Source organism: Argiope bruennichi, chromosome 3, assembly GCF_947563725.1.
Source record: "Argiope bruennichi chromosome 3, qqArgBrue1.1, whole genome shotgun sequence".
Taxonomy (NCBI): domain Eukaryota; kingdom Metazoa; phylum Arthropoda; class Arachnida; order Araneae; family Araneidae; genus Argiope; species Argiope bruennichi.
The window spans coordinates 72,488,628-72,512,713 of NC_079153.1; the positions used below are offsets into that span (position 1 = coordinate 72,488,628).

General features: G+C 29.1%; 1 protein-coding gene across 1 annotated transcript; it reads right to left on the minus strand.

Moving 5' to 3' along the window:
- Positions 1 to 9,365: 9,365 nt before the first annotated feature.
- LOC129963890 (uncharacterized) lies at positions 9,366 to 21,245 on the minus strand. The gene is made up of 4 exons (XM_056078478.1): positions 20,943 to 21,245; positions 18,331 to 18,474; positions 13,008 to 14,726; positions 9,366 to 10,319 (listed from the first exon to the last, which is right to left on the minus strand). Exons 1-4 carry the CDS (start codon positions 21,115 to 21,117, stop codon positions 10,162 to 10,164), a joined length of 2,196 nt encoding a protein of 731 aa, XP_055934453.1. The 5' UTR covers positions 21,118 to 21,245; the 3' UTR covers positions 9,366 to 10,161.
- Between the last annotated feature and the right edge of the window lie 2,841 nt (positions 21,246 to 24,086).

The following is a 24,086-nucleotide window of genomic DNA, read 5'->3' on the forward strand; positions in this document are numbered from 1 at the left end:
CACACAATTAATACAAAAGAACCGATTTTCTTTATTATAATGTGAAATACGGTGTTCTCATGTATGAGATTCTGAAATTAATACTCTCAGCACTCGTGGCATATACAGCGTTGATAAAATCCTTAATTTAGTACGGAAGGAAGGGAATAACATTTTTATTAGTGAGTTATGAGAAAGTTTTGGGCAAACCATTCCCACTGGTTTAGTTTAAACTTCTTGAATAGAATTGTATTTCAGTTGACAAGTCTGTTAGTTTTTTTTTTAATTAGTTTTTTTTTTGCACTGTTTTCAAAGTCGTAACTTTTAGAACGCATCAACAGAATTTTCCTTTCCGTTCTGCATTTTTAAACTACCGAACTTTAAATTCCTTTTCAGTCATAATATTAGAATTTTTTGTTATCATAGTTCAAATTTCACATTGAATTTTGATTATTATTATTGTTATTATTTAAATATTGAAGCAACTCGGAATACCAAGACCTCTTAAATAATATGGACGTGAGTGTAGATCATAAAATAGGAACCAAAACAAAAATCTTTTCACAAAAGTATAAAAGAAAAGAAAACGTATGTTTATTTATATGAATGTGTTGGCTTTCCGGAAATTGAATGCTGTATCTTGCTTTCTGAATATTATATAGAGGTATGTCGTTTAACCTGAGTTGACAGTTGAAATTCAGCTTCAAAATTCAGTTTTCAAGGTAAATTGATTTTCTTTGAATATATTTTTAAAATGGAATTTTTAATTTTTTTAGTTTGCGAAGTAAAGAGAAAGTACCGTAATCATCGAAAAATTCGATCTGAGATTTAGAAGATCTCAATGTTTTAGATCTCCTTGACTTTCAAAAACACATTTTTAACATTATGTCTGCCTTTGACAAAGACAGTGCAAAAAAAAAAAAACTTTGAGCTAGATGGATAAAAGTTGATATATAGTCTTACCACTATATTTATGTCTATCAAATTTTGAACGAAATTCATTCAGTTGCCGATACTGCTCTCCAAATCTAAATGAACTCGACAGCTCGACGAAAACAAAGAGAAATAGATGGATAAAATTTTATACATGTAATTTGACCACTAAAGTGTAGATACTTACAAATTTGCAATCAATTCTCTCAAGGGTTCAATTTTTTATCGATCTGTACTTTTAGAAACATGTAAACGCAATAACTTAAGTGGATGTAAAAAATTTGGTACATAGTTTTGTAAATACAATTGTAAATTTGTGTCCAATTTTGTTTTAAATCGGTTGAGAAAAAAAAGTGTCTAAAATGTAAGTCCGCTTTTTGGACACTGTTAGCTGCATAGAAAAAATTAACCGCCAAAAAAGCGCGTGAGTATAGTACGACAGATTCAGTAAAAATACTATATTTATGCCAAATATCAATATTTCGTAACTATTGTTCACCAATACCATGCATTCCAAGTTCCAAACATTTATGTGATATGAGGGATTTATTAAAGAATAGACGAGAAAGTTTAGGGAGATCGCTCCCCCCCCCTCCAACTTTGTATTGCAATAAATTAGACAAATTTTTATTTTAATTCATTCAATAGTATTTGGCTATTTTAAAAAGATAATGCACAGATTTTTACTTTGAGACAAGATGGCAATTTTCTGATAAAAGGTGAATTTATACTTATTCTTGGAAGATATAAAACAGTATAATAATTAACACTATAATGATTGCTCAGGTGAATGCCTATATTGAATGTGTCATCTTTCAGCAATATAGGTCAAAACCTTTTTTTAAAAAATAGTTTTTTTTTTAATTTTATGTCATCAAGATGCCGAGATATAGTTAATTAAAAAATTGCTTCTAAATTAACCAGTCAACAACCGGAAATCGCAGGAAAATCCAGTTTTTAATGATTTATCATAATTTTTCTTACTTTTCGTTCACAAATAATATTTTTATAATGTTGCTAGTGCATAACCATAACCTTTTAAACTTATTTTCTTAGTTTTTAGATATTAAGTGCAACGTCTTTACTCTTTTGAGCATTTGTTTACAGTGAAGTTTTCATTTCGATTTCATGTGAATTTCCTTTTTTAAAAAATCAACAAAGGGACTGGGAGAAAAGGGCAAATTAAAAAGGTTTATATTGATAAATTACAAAATTAGAATGAGATCCGCAGCAATCCTCATAATCTTAAGTCATTGCAGCTTTTGTCACTGCTACTTCAAGCATTCTAAATATTTTATGCATGGCCAATGTCCAGCAATAGCCAACAGTAGGTGCAAATTTCAACAGACAAAGGCACAAAGAAAAATATTTATTGGAAAAGTTATTGGGCATACTCAAAATATTATGAAATAAAATTCTGTGATCAAAAGTTGTTAAAGAATAACACAAGATTCCAAGTATTAAATCATATTAACTTCCCATTTTAAAATTACATTAAGGCTATTGGGATGGACCGTGCAATTTTGAACTTCGTTCAGATGAAAGGACGACACTTAAACTGTTATACCAAATTTTCCAAGCTGCTGTATTACACCAAGAGGATGGGATTTAGCCCCGACGTGTAAGCGTGCACCAGATCCACTTGCACTGCAGTGCTTCAATGAAATTAAGTCTGGAACATGGACCTCTCCAGCCCTGAAGATGAAAAATCTTAAAACAAGCACACCACAGCGCGTACGATGCAGCTGAAAACTTGACTGGTTCTTGCTCTGAGCTATAATTCCAAAATAATATTTTTGTTTTGGACTATCACATTTTTTCAAAGTTGAAAGTGTTAAAATATTATCTATAGGTCTGTGCGTCTTATAGTATGGTTTGAAATAATTTATGGATGATGTTGATAAACGGAATCGTACAAACTAAGTAATAAGTGCATATAAACGCCAAATAGAAAACTTGAGGCAAGACGACGATATCCTCAACTTATAGTTAGTTGCCCCAATTGGGAACTTAAAAAGATTTTGATTGTTTTTTTTTCTGGTAAAATTAAGAAGAATGATATATAAATGAATGGTGATTTAAAAAGTGTAATTTCTCATATAGACTTTTTCTCATATTCTCATATAGGATACAATAAAAATAACCCAATATGTTTTCTTCAAGTCGGTGAGTATCATTCAACAAATAACGATATGGCGGTAGTAGTTATACGACTTTTTAGTGCCTAGCTATATCCGTAAACTGGCGAAGTTTGAATTTTACGAACATAATCTAAAGCATTATTTATCCTGCTCTACTCATGAGATGGCTTTTTTTTTTTTTACTTGGGTATTTTGTTGCCGTGTCTACTAATATTAATTTTTTGCAATCAGATGTCTTCTCTCAGGCACTATTGAAGACGGTGTATTATTTTGACTTTTTTTTTATTTTTAAATTTTGGTTGTTAAAAATATCTACAGAGTGGTAAGAAAATTTAGATAAATATTTCGGAGAATTTCAAATATTCGGAGAAATATATATATATATATATATATATATATATATATATATATATATATATAGGGTTAATGAGAATTATGTCTCTATTTCTGTGTGTTAGCTCGCTACGAAGCAGACAGTTTTACCTGGAGTTATCAAAGTTTTTACTTATGTGTTTTTAATGATGGTAATGAAGCGACTTTTTGATATTTTAATTAATTAAAAATTAAGTAGAATTTTAACGTTCCTCCGTGGTGACACTTAAAAATATTAATGCACAAACCTATTTTATACATCATTTTCAATTTAAAAAGTTAATAATGCCTAATTTCATTTTTTCACAATTATTTTATCTATCTATTTGTTTATTTATTTTTGAATCATGTCATTAAAAATATTTTGTATGATTTTCAACAACGGATGTCATTGTTGAATTGGAATTTAATCGTTTACATTGTCCCATCAAATGTTAAATCGCGAAATTTTTTCCCACTATTGAAAGCTAAAGACAAAGGATTACGTCTAATATTAGTGTAGTTTATATGTGAAATAAGAAAGCGAAATTATAATACCAAATGAAGTGTGAACATAAAGGATGTACTTTAATTAGCATTATGATGCCATAGTATTTGGTTAAATTACAAAAGTTTATTAATTAAGCAAAAAAATATTGAATGACATAATTGATCAAGTGGAATAATTGATCCATGGATAAACTGATTAGGTTACCAGCCCTCTCGATGGAAAGTTGGCTCTTTACATTCACGACAAAGTGTATGTAAAGAGCCCACATTTAGAATATGAATGTATATGAGAGAAAAGATAAAAGTTCAACAAAACGAGGTTTCCTGAATTTTATAAGTAATTAAAATAGAAAATAATGGTATACGGTTCCACTGCCATTAATAACCACGGCTCTGATACCACATGCTGTTCAAAATAAAATGAAGAAGTTTGAATGAATAAAATCTTCTACAGAGTACCAGTAAATGCATTCACCTAGAAAATAAACGCGTTTTAAATAAGCGGTCCCACCCCCCTTTTTTTCTCGTATTCGAAGTATGCAAAAAAGGAGGTACTATGGCATATTTTAAATGACAAAATGTTCAATTTCTGAATTTTATTAATCTCCATGTTTTAGAAATCATTTCACTGCGATTAAAAAAAGTTGCGATTTATGTCTGTCAGTCCGTTTGTATATGATAAGGATTATTTATAAACAAACCAACTAGAAATATAAAATTCCGTACAAAAAAAATTTTTTTAACACCAAAACTCAGAATCTGCATCAATTTTTAAATAGATATCCATCAAATAAAATTCTGTCCATCAGTCTATGCACATCTTTGTGTAATTTGATACTCATACGGACATTAAACAGACAGAAATAGCAGAGAAAACAGGAAAAATAACTGAGAAAATTTAATTTAAAATTGACTAAAATTTTTTAATTATTATTTTTTAAACAAAATTCTTTATTAAAAATTATCTTTAACCAGTCAAAATATGATAATATTAATTAAACCATGGTAATATTATATAAATATGATAATATTTTTAAACTATTGAAACGTGTTAAAAAGGGTATAAATTTAGATTATGCATAAATCATTACTAAGCAGTATTCTACTTTAAGTTATAGCATCCCCAATGGGATGATGCAGCAATTATCACTTTACATACATCTTGCTAAAATTTCATTTCCACCTTTTGGTTTCAATGTGTGAGTTTTTAAAATCTCAATCTATTTGTTATTAAAACTGAATGATAACATTACAGATGTGAAGTGGGTCTTCTGGCAGCCAATATTCTCAGAAGTCACTTCACCATTGAGAAAAATTATAGGGCTAAGAAAATAATACGTTTTTTATAGCTATCTCAAACTGATGATTAAAATATTTTTTATTGGAATCATGTACTTCAAAGTTATATATAAGAGACATAAAGGAAATTAAACAAAAACAATATTCCCAGGGATCCAGTAAACCTCCAAAAGCGGCTAGGAAAACATAAAACAAAATAAACAGATACTTCAAAAAGATAATTTTTAAAAAATTTTATTCAGGGAGAAAAATTTTTGTTTTCAATCAATGATATTTAATATTTGCCCACTTCTTAACACTACTTTCTCATGATTTAATGCATTCGTTTTGTCTGAAAAATTATTTTATTTCTGGAGTGTATTGAATTTTTTAATTAATAAAAAAAATTGAGATATTAAATAAGTTCTGAAAAACATTTAATTAAAGACGCATGATTCTGATGCTTAATTATTTCACTTTTCTTATCTTTTTTTTTTTTTTTTTTTTTTTTTTGAGCATCTTTTAATTCATTCAGGCTATTATTAGAGTTACTGAATTTTTCATTTTTCTGCTTTTAAAATAAAAGTGAAATTTTCAACAACATCGCCAACAGTTTAATTTTCGGAACCATTAAACATTTTTGCAGAAAGATGGAGAAACTAGGAAAGTTGAAGAAAAACTAACGAAAGGGACTCTGTTATTGTATAGGTTGAATATATAGGGATAGGTTGAATTCTTCACTTGTATTGTCACCCTTCCACTTTGGCCCGATCTCAATACAATCAAACTTCGCTTAACGATCACATTGTATAACGAGTGGTTCATATAACGAGCAAAGTAAAAAGATAAAAAAAATGACTCATTTAACGAGCAATGTTTCGCCGAAAGAGTTGCGAGGAGACATTATGACGTCTTATGAAAGCTGGCCTTGGTATCCAGAGTATCTGTCTGTGTTAAGGGCTTGTTTGAAGATAGTCATTACTTCTGCATGAAATAAGCTTTGGCAGGAGAGCATTGTCAAATAGACTCCGCGGAGTTTGAGGAAGAGCCTGTGAAATCGGAATCGATGGGATTATGTCTCTGGTCAAGATAATGAAGCTATAGCCAGATAAATGAACTGGATCTATAAACTGGTAGAAGAAGGTATTCAGAACTACTGAATAGCTTATAGAGTTGCATCCTGCTTCACTCACTTTTTCGCCAAAAAATTGTAAATAACGTTTGATGAGGAAAGAAGGAAATAATAGTCTCAGCAGAGCATTATCACTCAAGATAAATGAGAAAGATGCTGAAAACATGGAAAAATATTGCATCGTTTATTGAGAAGCGTTACTCTAATCAGACATTAGCTATTATATAAAATTCATTTAACGCATCTCATTTTCGCCAAATTTTGAAGTGGAGACGAGGACAAATGTCATTAGAAAACTTTCTCGTAAAAAAACGTGCATTACAAATAATTAATTTTATTATAAATATATCTGAATATTTTTATGTATTGGAACGCATTGTCTTATTTTACAATACATCGATTCTTACTGAAAAAAATTGATTCGCTTAACGTGTGTTTCGCATTACAAGTAAGATTCAGGAATGCATTAAACTCGTTAAGAGAGGTTTCATTGTATTTCGTAGGAAATAGAAATCTGAGTACTTGTGGTGTTCATGGTCTTCCCCAGAGTCCGCAGTTTTCATGTGGATACCCACATGATACGTATGAAGGGATAGCATCTTTATTAGGAACTAGCCGCCTTTGGCGACCAGCCGGTTCGCCAGTATTACCACTCGCTACAATTTTCAATTAAATATTTTAAGTAACTGGTCTCTTAATAGATTCTCAAACAAAACATTTTTAATCTTCAAATTTTGATAGCCATACCAAACTTATACTGTTGTTTAGATCGTTTTGTTCAATTTACTATATATATTTTCCTAATGTGTTGTCATTTCCGATAAAACTTCAACTTTAATTTAAAGTGGAAATGCTGAAATTGCAATTAGTATAAAGATATTTTTTTAATGAAACCAAGCTTTTTATTTTATTTATCATTTTTATTGTTTTTTATACTATTATTATTATTGAATATGAGTATTGCAAACAGAATCGCTCGGTATTTAAGTCTTATGTGAACTACAAAATATTTTTCATAATTTATGTAATATCGCAAACAATAATTCAACAAAAATTTCTCAGATTCAGCATAAAATTCAGTTTTTAGTCTTGTTTTCAAAGGGATTGAAATGAAATCAATAATAATATTTTGTTCCGGCCTATAAATATATTTCAAAAATTATGAAGTCTAAATTTAATGCAGTAAGGTATCAGATTCTGAGAAATATTCTGGACACACCAAATTTTAAATAAATGAATGAATGTTTCTATTTTCAACGATCAACTAAGACTTATTTATGAAGTTTTGAAAGTTAAAAATTTAGAAAAACTCAACATTTTCATAATCTTAGGCCAATTAATCTTGAGAAACCTGCGCGCTGATTGGCGTATTTTCTTTGAAACGATCGATGGAAAATATAAAATTATCCTTTTTTTATTGAATAGTGATATTCAAATTTTCATAAATCAGTCAGTATAAGTGATTGATTTAGTTGATTGGAAATTAACTCTTTTTATTTAAAATAATAGTGTTTCAAGAACATTTTGTTATTCGTGATTTCCACAGCAGAAGCTTTATGTAAAATCAAAAATTCTTTATTTGTTGGAGCATTTGTTGAATCAAGTTACATAAAATACAATCATTTTCCATTTAGACCCTTTTAGCAGATCTGAGTCTTACTAAAGGTTTACAAATTAGCTGTGTGGACCTGATTTGAATGGATATCCTGTTCATATTAAATAAAACTTGCCTTAAATTAAAACTGATTTATTGGATTAATAATATAGAGAGTGTAAAAGATCATAAAATAATTTTTCTTGCATTTATTTTTTAAAAAAAATAATATTTCATATTTGTTTCATTTCCTACAGACACGTGCCGAAAATTACATTTTTGCAGATTTTATTTCCAAAAAGATTTAATTTATTTTTAGTTGGAGCTTTAATCAATGTGATGGCTACACTTTGAAAAAAGCTAATTTTTTCGCATGAATGCGAAACGTGCTCGTGCAGCTTACATTTTATTTTTATTTTATACGAAAAAAATTGTTGAAAAATATAGTTAAAATATTTATTTAAAAATTCATTAAAAATAGAAATTTAATGTTAAGGTTAAAACATTGGTATCATTTAAAAGACAAGTTTTTGATCTTTAACTTCATGTAAAAATCTTTTTTTGTGCGGTAATATTTTCGGAAGTTATAGCAGAAACACGCCAAAATTTCGCTTAATTTTTAAATAAATAAAATTCTAATTAAAAATTCGAAAAAATAACCCCCAGGTGCACATTCTCGACATCCAAGGTATACATGTGCCAAATTTGGTAGCTGTAGGTTGAATGGTCTGGCCTGTAGAGCGCCAACACACACACACATTGAGCTTTATTATAAGTATAGATTATACAATAATGATTCGTGGAAACCCCTTTCATTAAGTACAGACAGGAAAAGAAAATTCCCACCCTTCTCTGTAAACGGTGCTATCTTCTTGGCACAGACTGGACAGTAATTTTCAATATCGTACCTTATTTGTTTCTCCTTTCGTTTGTAAAAGCAGTTTATCAATAGTAAGCAATACATCTTGCTCTGCTAGTGCAGCTTTAAACTTATTTAATTTCATGAATATAGGGAGTGTTTGCCTGGAGTAATGATTCCTAATACAGCAATGAGTTAAAAAAAAAAGAGTAGAAAAGGGGGGGGTCAGCATTGATTAGTAAGCGTGATTAAAAACTAACTTAAAATGTCCCACTGTTTTTTTTTTTTTTTTTTTTGAAAATTGCAATTATAGGTTTCAAAGTGTTGTCTAAATATAGATTAAAATATTACGTTTAAATATTTTTCAAAATTTGTCGATTGATATAATTAAATACGATTCTTGAAAAATTTGGGGGAGGAAAGAATCATCCGTCCACTCCTTCTTCTCGTTATGTCCCTGGTTTTAAGGTAAATAATAGCTGATGATGATATACAAATAAGACATGATTTGTTTTATGTAACTAATAAAAATACCTTGAGCTCTAAATTCTAAACTCTAAGTTAGATTTTTAAATCAAATTATTCTGATACTCTAAAATGAAAAGTGTATTTATTTTTTAAATAAAATTTCTTGTCTGCAAATTTTTATGCAACAGGGCCTTTTAATTATACAATCAAAATTTTATAAGAAATTCAAACAATACTTTTAATTTCTAATAAACCACCCTGTTAGAAATATTACATACTGTAATCACATACAAAAAATCAAACAAAGTCCAGGGAGAGTTCAAATTAATTTTGGAATAACAAAGCAAGAGAAGCCCAATTTACTTGATTGTCCTCAGAAAAAGCTGTAATTCGATTGCATAATAAGCGATTGATAAAGAAAAAGGCTAGGATTCGGAGATATTAAGAAGTTGAATAGCTGCAATCAAGAGCCCTTTCAGATCAAATCATAAAAAGACTTCTTACTTCTGATAAGAATTAGTACAGATATTTCTGACCATTGACTTCATGACACTTTGTTGTGTGGACTGCACTGGTAATTCATTCATGGCATGGTGAAGTATTGACAGAGAATAGAAGGGCGAGAACAAATGTTCCGAAAATCTCACTTCAAAGGTGTTTTGTAAACAATATATGGCGAGGGAAATAAAAATGCAAAACTTGCCATAGGTGTTATTAATCCCTATTCCACCACTGAATTAACTGGTTTCCTAACTTAACGCGAGCTGTTTTCGACGCTCCATTCCATGCTTTAGTTTTAAATTTCCATTCGCATTTCATAACAAATACGCCATTTCAGAATATCAGTCATTTTAACTCTGACCTAAACCACATGTTGGCATTAGTAAATGAAGCAACCATTCCCCAGCTGAATACATCACACTTGAATCTGATGCCTTCCGGTGCTTTCTTCTCGAATATGTTGGGCACCATTCCATTTTGGCAAGAAATAGCACAGGACAGCACACAGGACTGACATACAGCTAATAACTTGCAGTAGCAAATCATAATTGCCAGTCACATCTCGAGATAGACCTATAATAGAAAAAAAAGACATGCTGTTGGTTGAATATTACTAATGAAAAACTTATTCATAGTAAACTTATTCATATTCATAAATTATTTCTTAGCTTATATGTTTAGATATGTTACTGATTATCTATATGAAGATTCCAAATGAGGATTTAATTACCTTATCCTTTAATTTTTATTACCAACTTGAGGATTTTAATTGCTGTTTAATAAACTAAAAATTATAATATTTCTGAATACATATATTTTTTTGAAAACAATTGAACAAGAATGCAGGAATATGATTTGCTAATCATAGTTTTATTTTCAATTGCCAGAAAACGCTTTCAAAAGGACAAAATGATACTATTAAGTTTCAAGACCCCCACTGATCGGCAAGCAAATCTGAAAACTTGAGATAAATTCTTAAAGATTATTCTGAAACGTAGACAAATGTGATTTCAATTAGAACTGTAAATCAAAATAAATGAATAAATAAAAATGTTCTTGTATCACATACAAATTTCACAGGGTCCTTACAGTTATGGGAGCTCCTAGGCAGTTGTCTACTCTTCTTATTTATTCCATACCTGTCGTGTAAGCAAGTCAACCATCCGAACATGCGAGCTGTTGCGGATGACTATTCAGAAATTCAGTTTGATTGTGCGTCTATATAAGCGTTTTATACATTAAGGTGACAAAAGACATGAGACAGCGATATGCTTTTATATAGATATTAGTTGTATCGAGTACAAAATGTATAAATGCGCAGTGCATTGGTAGAGCTTTCATTTGTATTCAAATGATTCATGTGAAAAGTTTCTAACGTGATTATGGCCACACGATGGGAATTAACAGACTTTGAACACTGAATGATATTTGCAGCTAGACGCATAAGACATTCATTTTCGAAAATCGTTAGGGAATTCTTCCGAGATCTTTAGTATCAAGAGTGTTCCAAGAATATATAATTTCAGGAATATCCTCCCATGATGGGCAATGCAGTGGCGGACCATTTGCGCTGTCCGCGACCAGCGACATATGCGTCAAATTGTCAGTATTAACAAACAAGCAATACTTTATTGAAATAATCCCAGGAATGAATGTGGGACGTGTGACGGATGTGTCTGTTAGAATAGTGCTCGAAATTTGGCTTTAATGAGCTATGGCAGAAGAAAACCAAACTGGGTTCCTTTGCTAACAGCAAGACATGACCTGAAGCACTTCTTCTGGGCTCGTGACCATATCGGTTGACCTCTAAATGACTGAAAAAACGTGGCCAAGTCTTATGATTCAACGATGAATTGCCCATTAGGAAATAGACACTCCTATGTGGATTATAAGTAGTGAAACATTTAAAGAACAACAATAAATAAAGGATGTAATTTCTTGGGTCCAAATAGTCCATGAGACCTTTAATAAAAATTTATATTTGAATAATTACAGGAATTATATGGATATTACATTTTGATATTAGATATTCTTAAATAAACTTAGCCACAGTCGGCAGATTTAAGTGCTGTTTTAAGATTTGCTTGTTTTCTAAAAGGGTCTACCCATGCTAATATAAGATATTCATTGTTTTTAGATGTCTCTGTTCTAAAGAATCATCATTGAATGAAATAGTTTGATAACGAATTATTTTAATTTATCATCAACAATTAATAATGCGGTCGAAATCATGCATGTATTAAAGTGTTTACTATTGATGTAAAGTTACCAGTCAAGAATACTTTGAGAGTTTTTGAAATTACAAGAAAATCTTGAATGGTTATTACATATAGTCATTTTATAGTGATTAAACTATGCTATTTAAGTTCCCTTATTGAACAAAAACAATAATAAACCAACAGAAGTGATCTTCCCAAAATTTTCTCGCACATCCTCTAATAAAGGTGTTAACTCAGATAATGCCTTGCAAGGCACTGGCATACAATAGTTACAAAATATTAACCTATGGCGTGAATTCGGCATTTTTACTGTATCTACCATGTGATCTTGGAGATTAATCCCTAACATGTATTCATAGTATCCGAAAATCGAATTTATATTTTAATCGTTCTTCCAAACTGACTGATACAAAAATTTGTCACACAACTAAGTTTGTAATCTCAAAATCCTATAGCATATAAAATATATTTAAATCACTGCTCTTTTGAGTTATCGCGTTTGCATGTTTCTGAAAGTTTACAGATGATCAACCTCCTGTTGGATTTGGCTCAAAATTTGATAGGTGTCTGCAATATAGATGTTAAATCTATGTACCGCATTTTATCTATCTAATTCTTTTCGCTTTGTAACTGTCGAATTCATTTAGATTTTCACTCAACACAGGCAAACTTCATGAAAATGTATTTTATTCAAAATTTGATAGATATCTATAGATTTTTATGTAAAGACTATAAATCAAATTTCATCTATCTTGATCAAAGCGTTTTGCAGTTTTCTTGGTGACAGATAGACATTTTCCAAAAATGGGGTTTTAGAACTCATGATAATCTAAACCGTAAAAATTTGTCAAAATCTAGAGTTGGAATTTTTTGATGATTATAATTCTTTCCTTATATTTGGTATAAACTCTAGAGCAAAGATATTTAACAGTAACATAAGATAATTTCATTGAATTGAAACAATTTTTATTCATGTTTAAAAATCAATTAAAATAGCGAAACAAAGAGTATATGAAATGATTTAGTTTTAGAAAATACTTACCGACTGAACAAGGAATGCAGATAAACGCAAGAACACTCAAGCATTTGCATATCATATAGAGCGATGCTCTTTCTTTTTCATCTGTATGATCCGAAATGAGTTTTGGGAGAATCATTATCACTCCATTTTCAACGAATCCCAGTAGAGCATAAAATCCTGAAAGCCAAGCCACATTCATTGACCATAGAATCCCTGCAATTGCCAAGCCATTCAGAATGAAAATCACAGCAGCAGCAGCATGAGATCCATCTACCAATAAATTATTGCCCCAGTGATTGAAACTCAGTTGTCCAATTATTCCACCAAGGCCAAATGCTATCAGCACCATATTGGACGTCACTGTTGCGTCTCCTATATCCTTCGCGAAATCTGAATAGATGATTAATAAGACTGCCAGACTAAATTCATAAATAACACTGGCATAGATTATTGCTAGGTATGATGGTCTGGCCAACTCCAGGCAGGTCCGTCTAAAGTTCCTTTGTTTTGACGAAGAGTCTGTTGTAGTCTGTGTTTCAACTTCTTGGCTAACAAAAATCGAGTTTGGATTGTCAGAATCTTCTTCTCCTTCCTCTGTTATGAGACACATTCTTGAAGCATAATTCCATTGTTGTTTGTGCAATGGAGAAGATGTGTTATTCTGAAAAAGTTGAGTGAAATCTATGTTTTCATAGGAAGCAGTTATCAAAGAATTGGAATGCCTTCGATAACCGTTCCTATTAACTGTTAATTTACTTCTATCTGAAAAAGAAATATCTTCTGTAGTTGTAATGGTACATTCAACAACGTGCACTTTTATTTCCAAAGGAAAACTTGTTCGTAACTCTTTTGATGGTTGATTTGTATGTTTTGAGAATTCCTTTTTAACCTGAAAAGTTTGATTTATTGTTGTTATGACTGCAGGTGGATCTTGCTTATCTTTATTTGTTGCTTCACTTTCTTCTAATGTTTCCTTTTCATTTGTCTTTGCATCATCTTTTAAACAGTGATCTTCAGAAACACTTTCTTTAACTTCTTGTTTGTTATCTTGATTCTTATTCTCTGCATGATCCTCTGAAATACTAGCTTTGACTTCGTTATCATCAATACGCTTCTCCGATTTTGTAACGACATTTTCACTTTCTACCTGCTCAGGTAAATTTACAGAATTGATCTCTTTTTGTTCCGAATTAGCAATGGGCATATATTTTTTATCTAATCCAAAAGCTTCTCTATTATTAATTTGATTTACCATTTTTAGTTTAGCCTCAATGATTGGTTGTAAGATGTCAATAGTTTCCATACATGGAAGGCTTTGTGAACCTTCCTTTACAGAAACTCTTTCCAAAGTATCTGGTTCTAAATTTTCCATGAAGCTTTGATTATAGAACTCTCTGATATTTCGTGGCTTGTAGACAGAGACATCATTACTTTTTTCATCTTTTTTGGATATTTCGTACCTTTTGCTTCTTCTTCGAAGGCGCCATTCAGTTTTTAGCCATTCGAAACGAATCTTGTAAAAGGAAATTAAAACAAATGGCAAGCAATTTAAAATGATGCCAGAGAGTATAACGTAGCATCCATTGAGACCATAGTGATCAATGAGCTTGCTGACTAAAAAAGGTAATACCATGCAACCGAAGCTTGGTCCTGCAGATTTCAAAGATGACTTTGCAGAGTTTTCTTTAATTTGTGATAGATGAGGAAGCAGCATTGGTATTGCAATGCCAATTCCGCTACCTAAATCATAAATGAAAAATGTATTAAATTTCTATGATTAGCTATATTCTTGCAAATAAATTGTACGCTTATTGTTAAACATAATTATTCTTTATTCAAAATAATGTGCTTTGAATAAACTAAAATGTGTTTTATTTGGGTGGAGGATGTGCCAATGGACGATGAAAGATACGATGTACCGCTAATTACTTTTGCCACCATATTAGAATTTAATTACTTTAACTAAAACTTAATTCTTACTTAAAGAAAGAATAAAAGAAATTTAAATTCTATTTCCAAGAAAACTTTTTAATTCAATGAAAGAAAAGAATCCACGTTACGATGTACAAAAAAGAAAGCCTTCAACAGGAAAAAGATGGCGGATAATTGATTATAAATGACCACGATACGCATAACGCAATGCATTTTGGGTATGCTAAAAGTAACTTAGGATTTTTTTTTAAAAAAAATCCCTTAGATTTACATTTAAGAAAAGGCATGTCTTCTCTTAACTATAAAATAAATGTTCCAAAATGGTACAAGACCATTTTGAAGAGCCTGAAATGGAAAGATTATAAGCTGAGATATCCTGAAGAAGTTCGTTACGAATCTGAGACAGATTTTGGGAAAATCTTTACGTCTCATGTTTGAATGATTAATTTTTTTCTTTTTAGCATATGTAAGAGATAAACTACGGAAGAATTTTGCTTTATATCGTTTCACTACAAGAGATTATGAAAGTATGACTGGCTATTATGGATTCTTCTTTTGACGAACTTTTAGTTAAAGTTTAGGATTAGAGGCATTAGTAGAATTCTGGAAATCTTCTTTTGTCTTTCATAATGTTTTTGAGTAAGTTTCTGTTGTATATTCTTTCCTTTGTTGGTTTAAAGAATAATTAATACAATCATCAACTACATCATTCATTAAACAAACAATAAACAACAACAAAGCAAAAAGAACTAAGTTTTGAAGAAGTGAACGATGAGTCATCAGGTATAAAACAGTGTAAACTTTCTAAAATGATAATGGCTATTTGAATTTTTTTATTTAGAACATCATTGCATGTTTTGGATTGGTTCGGCTAATCTTATATTAATAGACGATGTGTCCATCTAGACAGAGTGTTATCGTGTTAACAATATCTCAGATATGATTGAGTATCTCTTGTCTTTTTCTTGCCTGCTGTCGTGTAATTCTTGTTAATCTTTGCTTCCTTCGAGTGTGTTCTTTTCTGTGCATAATGTTCACATACATTCAAATAAAAACTACTCACAAATACAGTTGAAAAAAATAATAAGCCAGTAACAAAAAAAGATACAACGCAAAATACAAAATTTTAAAAAATGCGGAAAGAAATTATTAACAAAATTCTCCAATGGGTCCATGAAGTGTAAATATAATGAATAATTATAAATATAAATTAATAAAAATTGCAAGATTCAATTCATTGACTTTTGCTATATTCCAGCAAAAATATTTCTATAAAAAGTGGAATTTACTATGAGACAATTGATTTTTTTTATGGAATAAAAATTAGTTAAGGGACCATAAACTTCGTGGAAACATTGATAAATCAGTCAAGTTAAACATCTATATTTATAAACGGCTAGTGTGGGTGCACAGAAATTAATCTTGTTACTTATTGTCATATGGCAACAATCAGATGTATACAAACCGCAGAATAAACATTTGAAACTACTTCACTGAACATTTTTTTTAGCTGCATTTAATTCAGCATTTCTCTTAAATGGTAATAAAGATGAAAAAAATAGAAACGAACTGAGAGTCTGTAAAATAGATTGCAGCTAACTAAAGTTGAATTATTTTTGGGGAGCTTTCGCCAAATATAATTCTGATAATTTTTTATTGCAATCTTAAAGTAAAAGATGGCGGATTTTGACTATTTTGTCGTATTTGACAAGAAATAAATCAAACTGAATCATAACTAGATCGCAAATCTGTATTAATAATAAAGATAAATATGTATACGAGTTCGTGTTAGCACTCTGAAGATCAGATACTTGACCTACAGCAACCAAATCTGGCATTTATATATTTTGGAGGGTTAACATGTGCACCTCAGAGAGATTTTTTTGAATTTTGAATTAGAATTTTAATTAATTAAAAGTTAAATTTAATTAAACGTTTTTCTGCCATAGTTTCAGCAAATATTATTGCATAAAATTGAATTTTGCACCAAAATTCTAAAAAATTGTCAATAACAAAAAACTTATAAATGAAATTTTAAAAAATTGTCTTTTTTTTTATACTAGTTTAAAGGGCAATGCAATTTTCCCCTGAATTTTAAAAATATTTTTTTCGCCTAATAGGCAGCAATAGATTACACTGTTACACTGACATTCAAATCATTTTCATTTTTCATTAAATATGTAATTGCATGAAATTCTTCCCTTGTGAAAACTAACGAAGTATTTTGTTTAATATCTGTGTAACTCACAAAACAGTTTAAAACGTGAAATTATCTACAGGGTAAATTTAGAAAATAAATTTAATAGTCCTATGATATCATGGAACTGGTTTCCTTGAGAATTCATTACACAATGAAGAGAACAAATGTAAGGCAATTAAATGCGAATTTAATGCCTGCCCATTTGCGGAATCATGGATATGAAGTTATGTTTGAAATATTTGTCTGAAATTAAATATATCTTTAACGAACCAGCTAATCAACAAAGGCAACTAGTAACTGTTAAAGATTATCGAATGTTAAGCGCTCATAAAATGTTTAAACTCTTCTTTTAAAAATGTGTACAATTTCATAATTTAAATATAAATGCAGCCCCTGATTAAAAATTTTTGATAGCTCATATATATTAGATTTTTATATATATTGTTTTAAATATATAGTATTCATAATAAAAGCTCATGAGAAATGTTGGTGGTTTTCGTAATTTTAATTAATAACAAGACTATCACTAAACTTTTTGAGTTATTTGATGCTAAAACAGAATTGGGATTTGAGAATCCAAGAATGTCTCTGACAATGTGGTAGGAAATATTTTCAACTTCGTTCTGCTTTACAGGATTCTCTGGACATTCCTATTATGGACTTTAATTTTTATAAATTTACTTTTAATTATAAAAGCAATATAGAGCACAAAAAATGTGTTCGACATTTTCGTTATAAAATAGAAGAAGTAACGAAAAGATTGAAAAATTTTGTTCTAAATTGTATTTAAAATATCTTTTAAAATTTATTAAAATTAGAGAAAACATAGGATTTCTCTGAAACAAAATTGATATCATTTAAAAATACTTTGTGTGTGTGTGTGTTTTAAAGAAGTGTAAAAATGGTTATCCCACAATCATATACTTCTTAGTAATTAACGAAATTTAAAAAAACAATTAATTTTAATTAAAAATGCAATTAAAATTTTGAAAGCCATCTTCATGCCTATTTTTCAAGCGATAACTATAAGCCAAATTTACAAGCTCAATGTCCAGCATTTTGAGCAATATCGTTTTCAGCTTACTTATCACATCTTGCATGACACTGCTAACAGATTACCAATCTACAAACTTTATCACGTTAAAAACTTTAAAATTTACAGTTTGTTCAAGACGCTGTTGTTGATTTCATACAGAATTTTGTTCCACTCACCAAAGATGATGCCCCAAAACACCGCATGCCAGACGATATCTATGGCTAGGAAACAGACACCTACTCCCACTGCGGAAAGGAAGCACCCCCATCCGATGAGGGGACCTGGACTTCCACCATTACTTTGGAATCGAAAGAACAATTCTGTGGGGGAAGAAAAAAAGAAAATAATTAAGAGAACTAATATTTTTTCAAATAACGATATTCCTTTATTAATAAACATGGAAATCTATCAAAGAATTAATTTTATTAACACAGTAGATTTTCGTACAATATGTTACTTGTGGCATTCTGCGTAAGAGGAAATCGCATTATAAGATATTTGCATTACTGAACGAGTTTATGCAGACAAACATGTTTCTAATTTGTGACTTCGCATATTGCTAATGAGAAAAAACCTCTTTAAATTATCAGCTCTATTGATCATCTAAAAACTACAGACATGTTTACATGTTTGCTTTTATGAAAAAAATAAATCAAAAATTAAAAAATGTTAAATTTATCTTATGATTATGCGAAATTCGTTATTTTGCAATATAAGAAATAGTTACAATTTTTTATGGTGTTATATGAATTTATATTATACCGGAGAATATCATATGTAAATCTATTACATTATAAAATTTTCCTGGAAACATGATTGCGCTTTATGTCATTTTCTGCATAAAAACATGGAAAGGCTAATCTTTTAGAAAAATTATGTCAATTTTTATCTTTAAAAAATGTATGCACTCTGCATGTTTAGAAATATCGATATGAAATTTTTACATAGTTGCTAGAATAAAGAGCAATTTACGTGTATTTATGTAATTTATTTTGTATATCGAAATTTCCAAACTTCCAATTTATACAAGTTCACTTTTTATAGAAACTATTGCCCCTAATCGCTGGTAATATAACTTCAGTGACTAATGAAAATTTATATCGCTTTTTGTATAAATAGACATTTTTGTTCATAAAATATGATTTAAACATAATTTTAGCGAATATAAACTAAATTTGCAATTTTTATTGTACATTTTTTTTGCTTAAAGTAACGTTTACTTTCTTACAATAATGATGTTTTTAGAATTGACAATCGAGCTCTGAAGCTCACATTAGAGTAAAATTTAATTCAAATTTATGAAATGTTATTAATGTTTTCAAATTATGTAATATCATTTTAAATGCTTTTATAGTGTGTCTTATTTTTCTAACCTTCATCTCAAACATATCATGTTTACTTGGGTAACCAACAATAAAGTTCTTTCTTTGGTTTACTCGCATACTAACACACTGATATGCTTCTTTAGATGTATGTGTATTTTGGATGTATTAATGGAATCGAAATTTGATACAATTATACAATTTTAATAACTAAACAGTACACTAATTTTTTATTTGCTTAGTTTTTCCATTTTTGAGTCATTCGCATTCATATTCACAATAATATATAAACAAGAGATCAACCTGAGAAAGAATTTGGCACAAATTTTAATTTAGATTCATCAATACATTTCTTATCATAAAGCAGTCTACTTAATTTCCTCTTCCTAGCTCCTTACATTTACGAATTATTGTATCTACAAGTACTTGATATGTAGGTGCAATGATAACCGGCAACTGTGTGAGTTAAGTTTTCAACAACTGCTAATGTAAGAAGTATCAAAAACCGGAGAGGAATGTAGTAAACCCTTTCTCTGTGCAACATTGGCGTATTTCTTGGCTAATATTCAAAATAAAACTTTAATATGTGATGAAACGTAAATTTAATTTAAAATATGGATTATTCACTGGACTTTCCCGTATATTTTCTCCCAGCGTAGTAATTTAAAATGTAAGTTTAGAGGGGGTTCAATATATTTGTTATGCCACAAAAAGTTGTCGATTTACACCAACAAAAATCCTCTAAATGGCCCCAAATTTCTTTTTCCCAGGTTATTTTATCAAGGTTATTTTTTTTTTATTCAGGATTACCGTATATTAACTTGAACAATTCTTTAATGTAGTTCGGAAATCAATTATTATTATTTATCAATGCTAAATTTCAATCATTAACAACTACTAGGTCACTTACTTTTTTTGTACATTTTCTCATATCTTTATGTAATGAAAATTTATTTCCATTGTAATCAAAAGTATGGCAAGATTTAGTGAGTATATAGATATATCAAATATCAGCGAGTGTATCTACATTTATTCAATAACTAAAATTTGAGTGATCAAATAAATATCCTTTCTAATTGCGATTAAATTTCAAAACCTTGCAATATAATGGTTTCAAGATAATCCAAATTTAATCATTTACTTATTTTTACATTCCAAATTACAACTAAGGCCGTATAAAAACTTTGGAGTAAACTTCATTTTTAGAACTATATCGATAAGTATATATCATTGTTATTCATTTCATGCCTTTTAAGATATTTTTAAAAATATTGCTTAATAATATCAAATAAACAGTATGGAATGTGATACAACTCATTAATTAACTTAATCTAGGAAATAAGCTTTATTTTTGGTTACTAATAATTAATCAAATTACTAAGTAAATAAATGACTGAAATTGACCAACATTTTCTATTCGTTTTCTTTCTTCCGGATATCTAATGCAATTCAATGGAAAAACTCACCTACTATGACAGAAACCACCCTGTTCAGTGCAAATGGAATGGCAGCTAGTTGTCTGGAACACCCCAACCATTCTCTGATGTCCAAGAAGAATACACCACCTGAACGTTGCAGTCCTTCCAGCAATAGGTGGACCAGGAAACAAACTTTTGTAATGGACAACATATAATTCGACATCTTGACCAAATTATCACAAGTTGGGAAATGAGGAATATTTTGTGCGTCTTTAGCGTCTGTGGTTCATTTTTCGAAAAGGACCTTCTTGATAAGAGAGTTTGCGCTGCGCTCTCGTACTGACAGCACTGGGATCATAATTTACAGCGATTACCATTGTATTTGAAGCAGGAAGATAAGGAATAGTAGCCGTAATCTCGGAACTGGCGTAAGACTCACACAACTTAATATTCACTGATGTGTACATTATTCCAAAGATTGTTTATATAATCTTGAAATATATGTATACATCCGATGAATAATCTAAAGAACTGATATGATAGCAGAAATTTCTGATATATATGTGGGGGGAACAATAAATAACTAGCATTGGTTCGCTTGTTTTTATCTAAGATAGGAATGAACTATTCATGGAAAATTGCCCTTAAAACAAATTTGCCGTAGACAAAAATTTCCTAAAAAAATTATTCATTCTAGTGTTGAAAATCTTAAAATTTAGAAAATTAATCAAAGCATATTTTAAATCAAAACATCAATAAATAAGCTATAAATACTTTGTAAAGTGGTAATAATATAATAAAATTAAATATTTTGAATAAAATTAAATATTCTTCATAAAGGAAAAAATTAATACAAATCTACAAAATTTAACTTTTCGTTTCAGGTTTACATAAATTGATTTAGGATTTTGTGTTTTGTTTACATAACGTTTACATAAATTGATAATTGATTTATGTTATTTTTAAAAATAATATTCATTTTTCTGCATCACGTAAAGACATTTTACAATTGTAAAACTAAAAATTTCGAACTTAAGATATTTTTAAAAACAATTGTATGTATTATTGACAAAACATGTATCATTTAATAAAATTATGTATAAAATGTATATAAATAATTGTTTACTTTAACAGCTTTTGAAGAACTTATCAGCCTTGTAAGTTCATACGTTATATCTCAATCATATATTACATATGATCTTTGAAACTTTTAAAAATCTGTTTTCTAAAATCCATTCAAGAATTTCAAATTGTTTGGAATGAAGTTTAGAATCAAGAATGAATAAAATAAATAACACATAAACGAAGCATCATATAAGCATATTAGAATTAAAGAAGTAGTGATTTAATTTACTTTTTTATTAAATCAATTTCAGAAAATATAATGATGAAGATTCACCAATTAGGCATTGTCCAAAAGAAATTACATTACCTTATTTGGCAACATAAGTATTAAATGAAAATTTAGCGTCACTAACGTACAAACATATCTAAGGTATTTCTGTCGTTCATAAAGTGTGAATGTTTTATTAGTTCGAGTAAAAGTTCGATCAAAATTACTTGGATGAAAAAAATTAAGAATTCTATATAACTGGAAAGAAGGAAGAAAGATATCATGAATCAAGTAATCGTTATGTGCTCATCCGTTGTGTTAATTAGGTACTATAAATTAGTTGATAATCTTGAAATTTTGTTGCCTCCGGACTGTGACTAATATAACATAAACATAAAATAAAAATGGAAGAGACGATGAGAAAATAGATCAAATAAAAATTTTCATATAATCAAAATCTAAAGCTCTACACTAATAAAAATACAAAAAAAAATGATAAAATAAAAAATTACCGCATCAAAAACTCCTAAAAAATTGCACAAAACTAAATTAATTACAAGAAAGGATATAACTATAATTTAAACATCTAATACAGCAAAAACAAATAATTAAATTTGAGATAATCTATTGATGAAATAAATTATGAACATACTTAATATCTTCATAAATAACATATTTATAAATCTGATATTATTTTCTATTGTAATGTGAAGCAATCTGTTTGTAATCCATGTATACTCCAGATTTTAAAAATAATTTTCAGCTTGGAATTTTATTTATGAAATTGATAGTTAATTAATTTGAGAAACAACAATTATAAATTATTATTATTATAAAATTTCAGCGCAATAGTTTTGGGTATATATAAGATTTTATCTTTTTGTTTGCTATGCAAAAATTACATTTTTATAGCGATGCGGTTTTGCTACATATGGTGCAGTTAAAGGGTTAAGTCCCAAATTATTCGAAAGATATATTAGGCAGATATTTTAATTTAATAATTATTATCTTAATTTCATTGTTAGATGAGATAGCATCAATTTCTAAAAAGTTCTTTAATTCAACAGAATTTATTATTTTAAATTAATATTTTTGAAACCATATCCTTATTTCTATTGTCGTTGCAAACCTTTTGAAGCTGATGATTTCTTGTTAATGATTTCTTTAATTTTTCATCTGCTTTTCATAATTTTTTAAAGAAATTTATTTATTTATTTTTGGAATTTTATTTCACGATATCAGTTTTAACCAAAATATTGAACTTCTTTGTTGTTCTTTTCCCATCAGATTGAAGAAGCAAAAATAATTTAACATTATTACTAGATATTCGAAAGCAATATTTAGAGCTTCTAAATATAGTGCATATGTCATATAAAAATATATGTTTATAAGCTGCTGTTCGTAAGTGTCAAATTATTTGACGTTTAATTTTCTGCTTGCATGTGTTCATGAATTTCTTATCATCAAGATTTGTATTTATTTCAACAATTGAATTTAACTATTATCTTTTTGTTTGTTTGTTGAGTATGGACTTGAGGACAAAGCTATGTCTTCGAGTTCTTGTCTTAATAGCAGAGGTTTAATTCGTATATGAGCTCAATGCACATTAAAATTATTATAAATATTAAATTTAGACGAGTTGATTAAGACGAAGTGGCAATTATCATAATTTTATATTTCTACCCAATTTGTAAAAATAGTTGAAGATCTTTAAATTGTTTTCCTAATGTCTTCGAATAGTTTTAAATAGAAATGATAAGCTATCAAATAAGGACAAGTAATTAATATTATCTTGATGATAGAAATGCAAAATTATCTTTAACACAATGTAATTAGCAGTTAATTTTCAAATTGTTTTA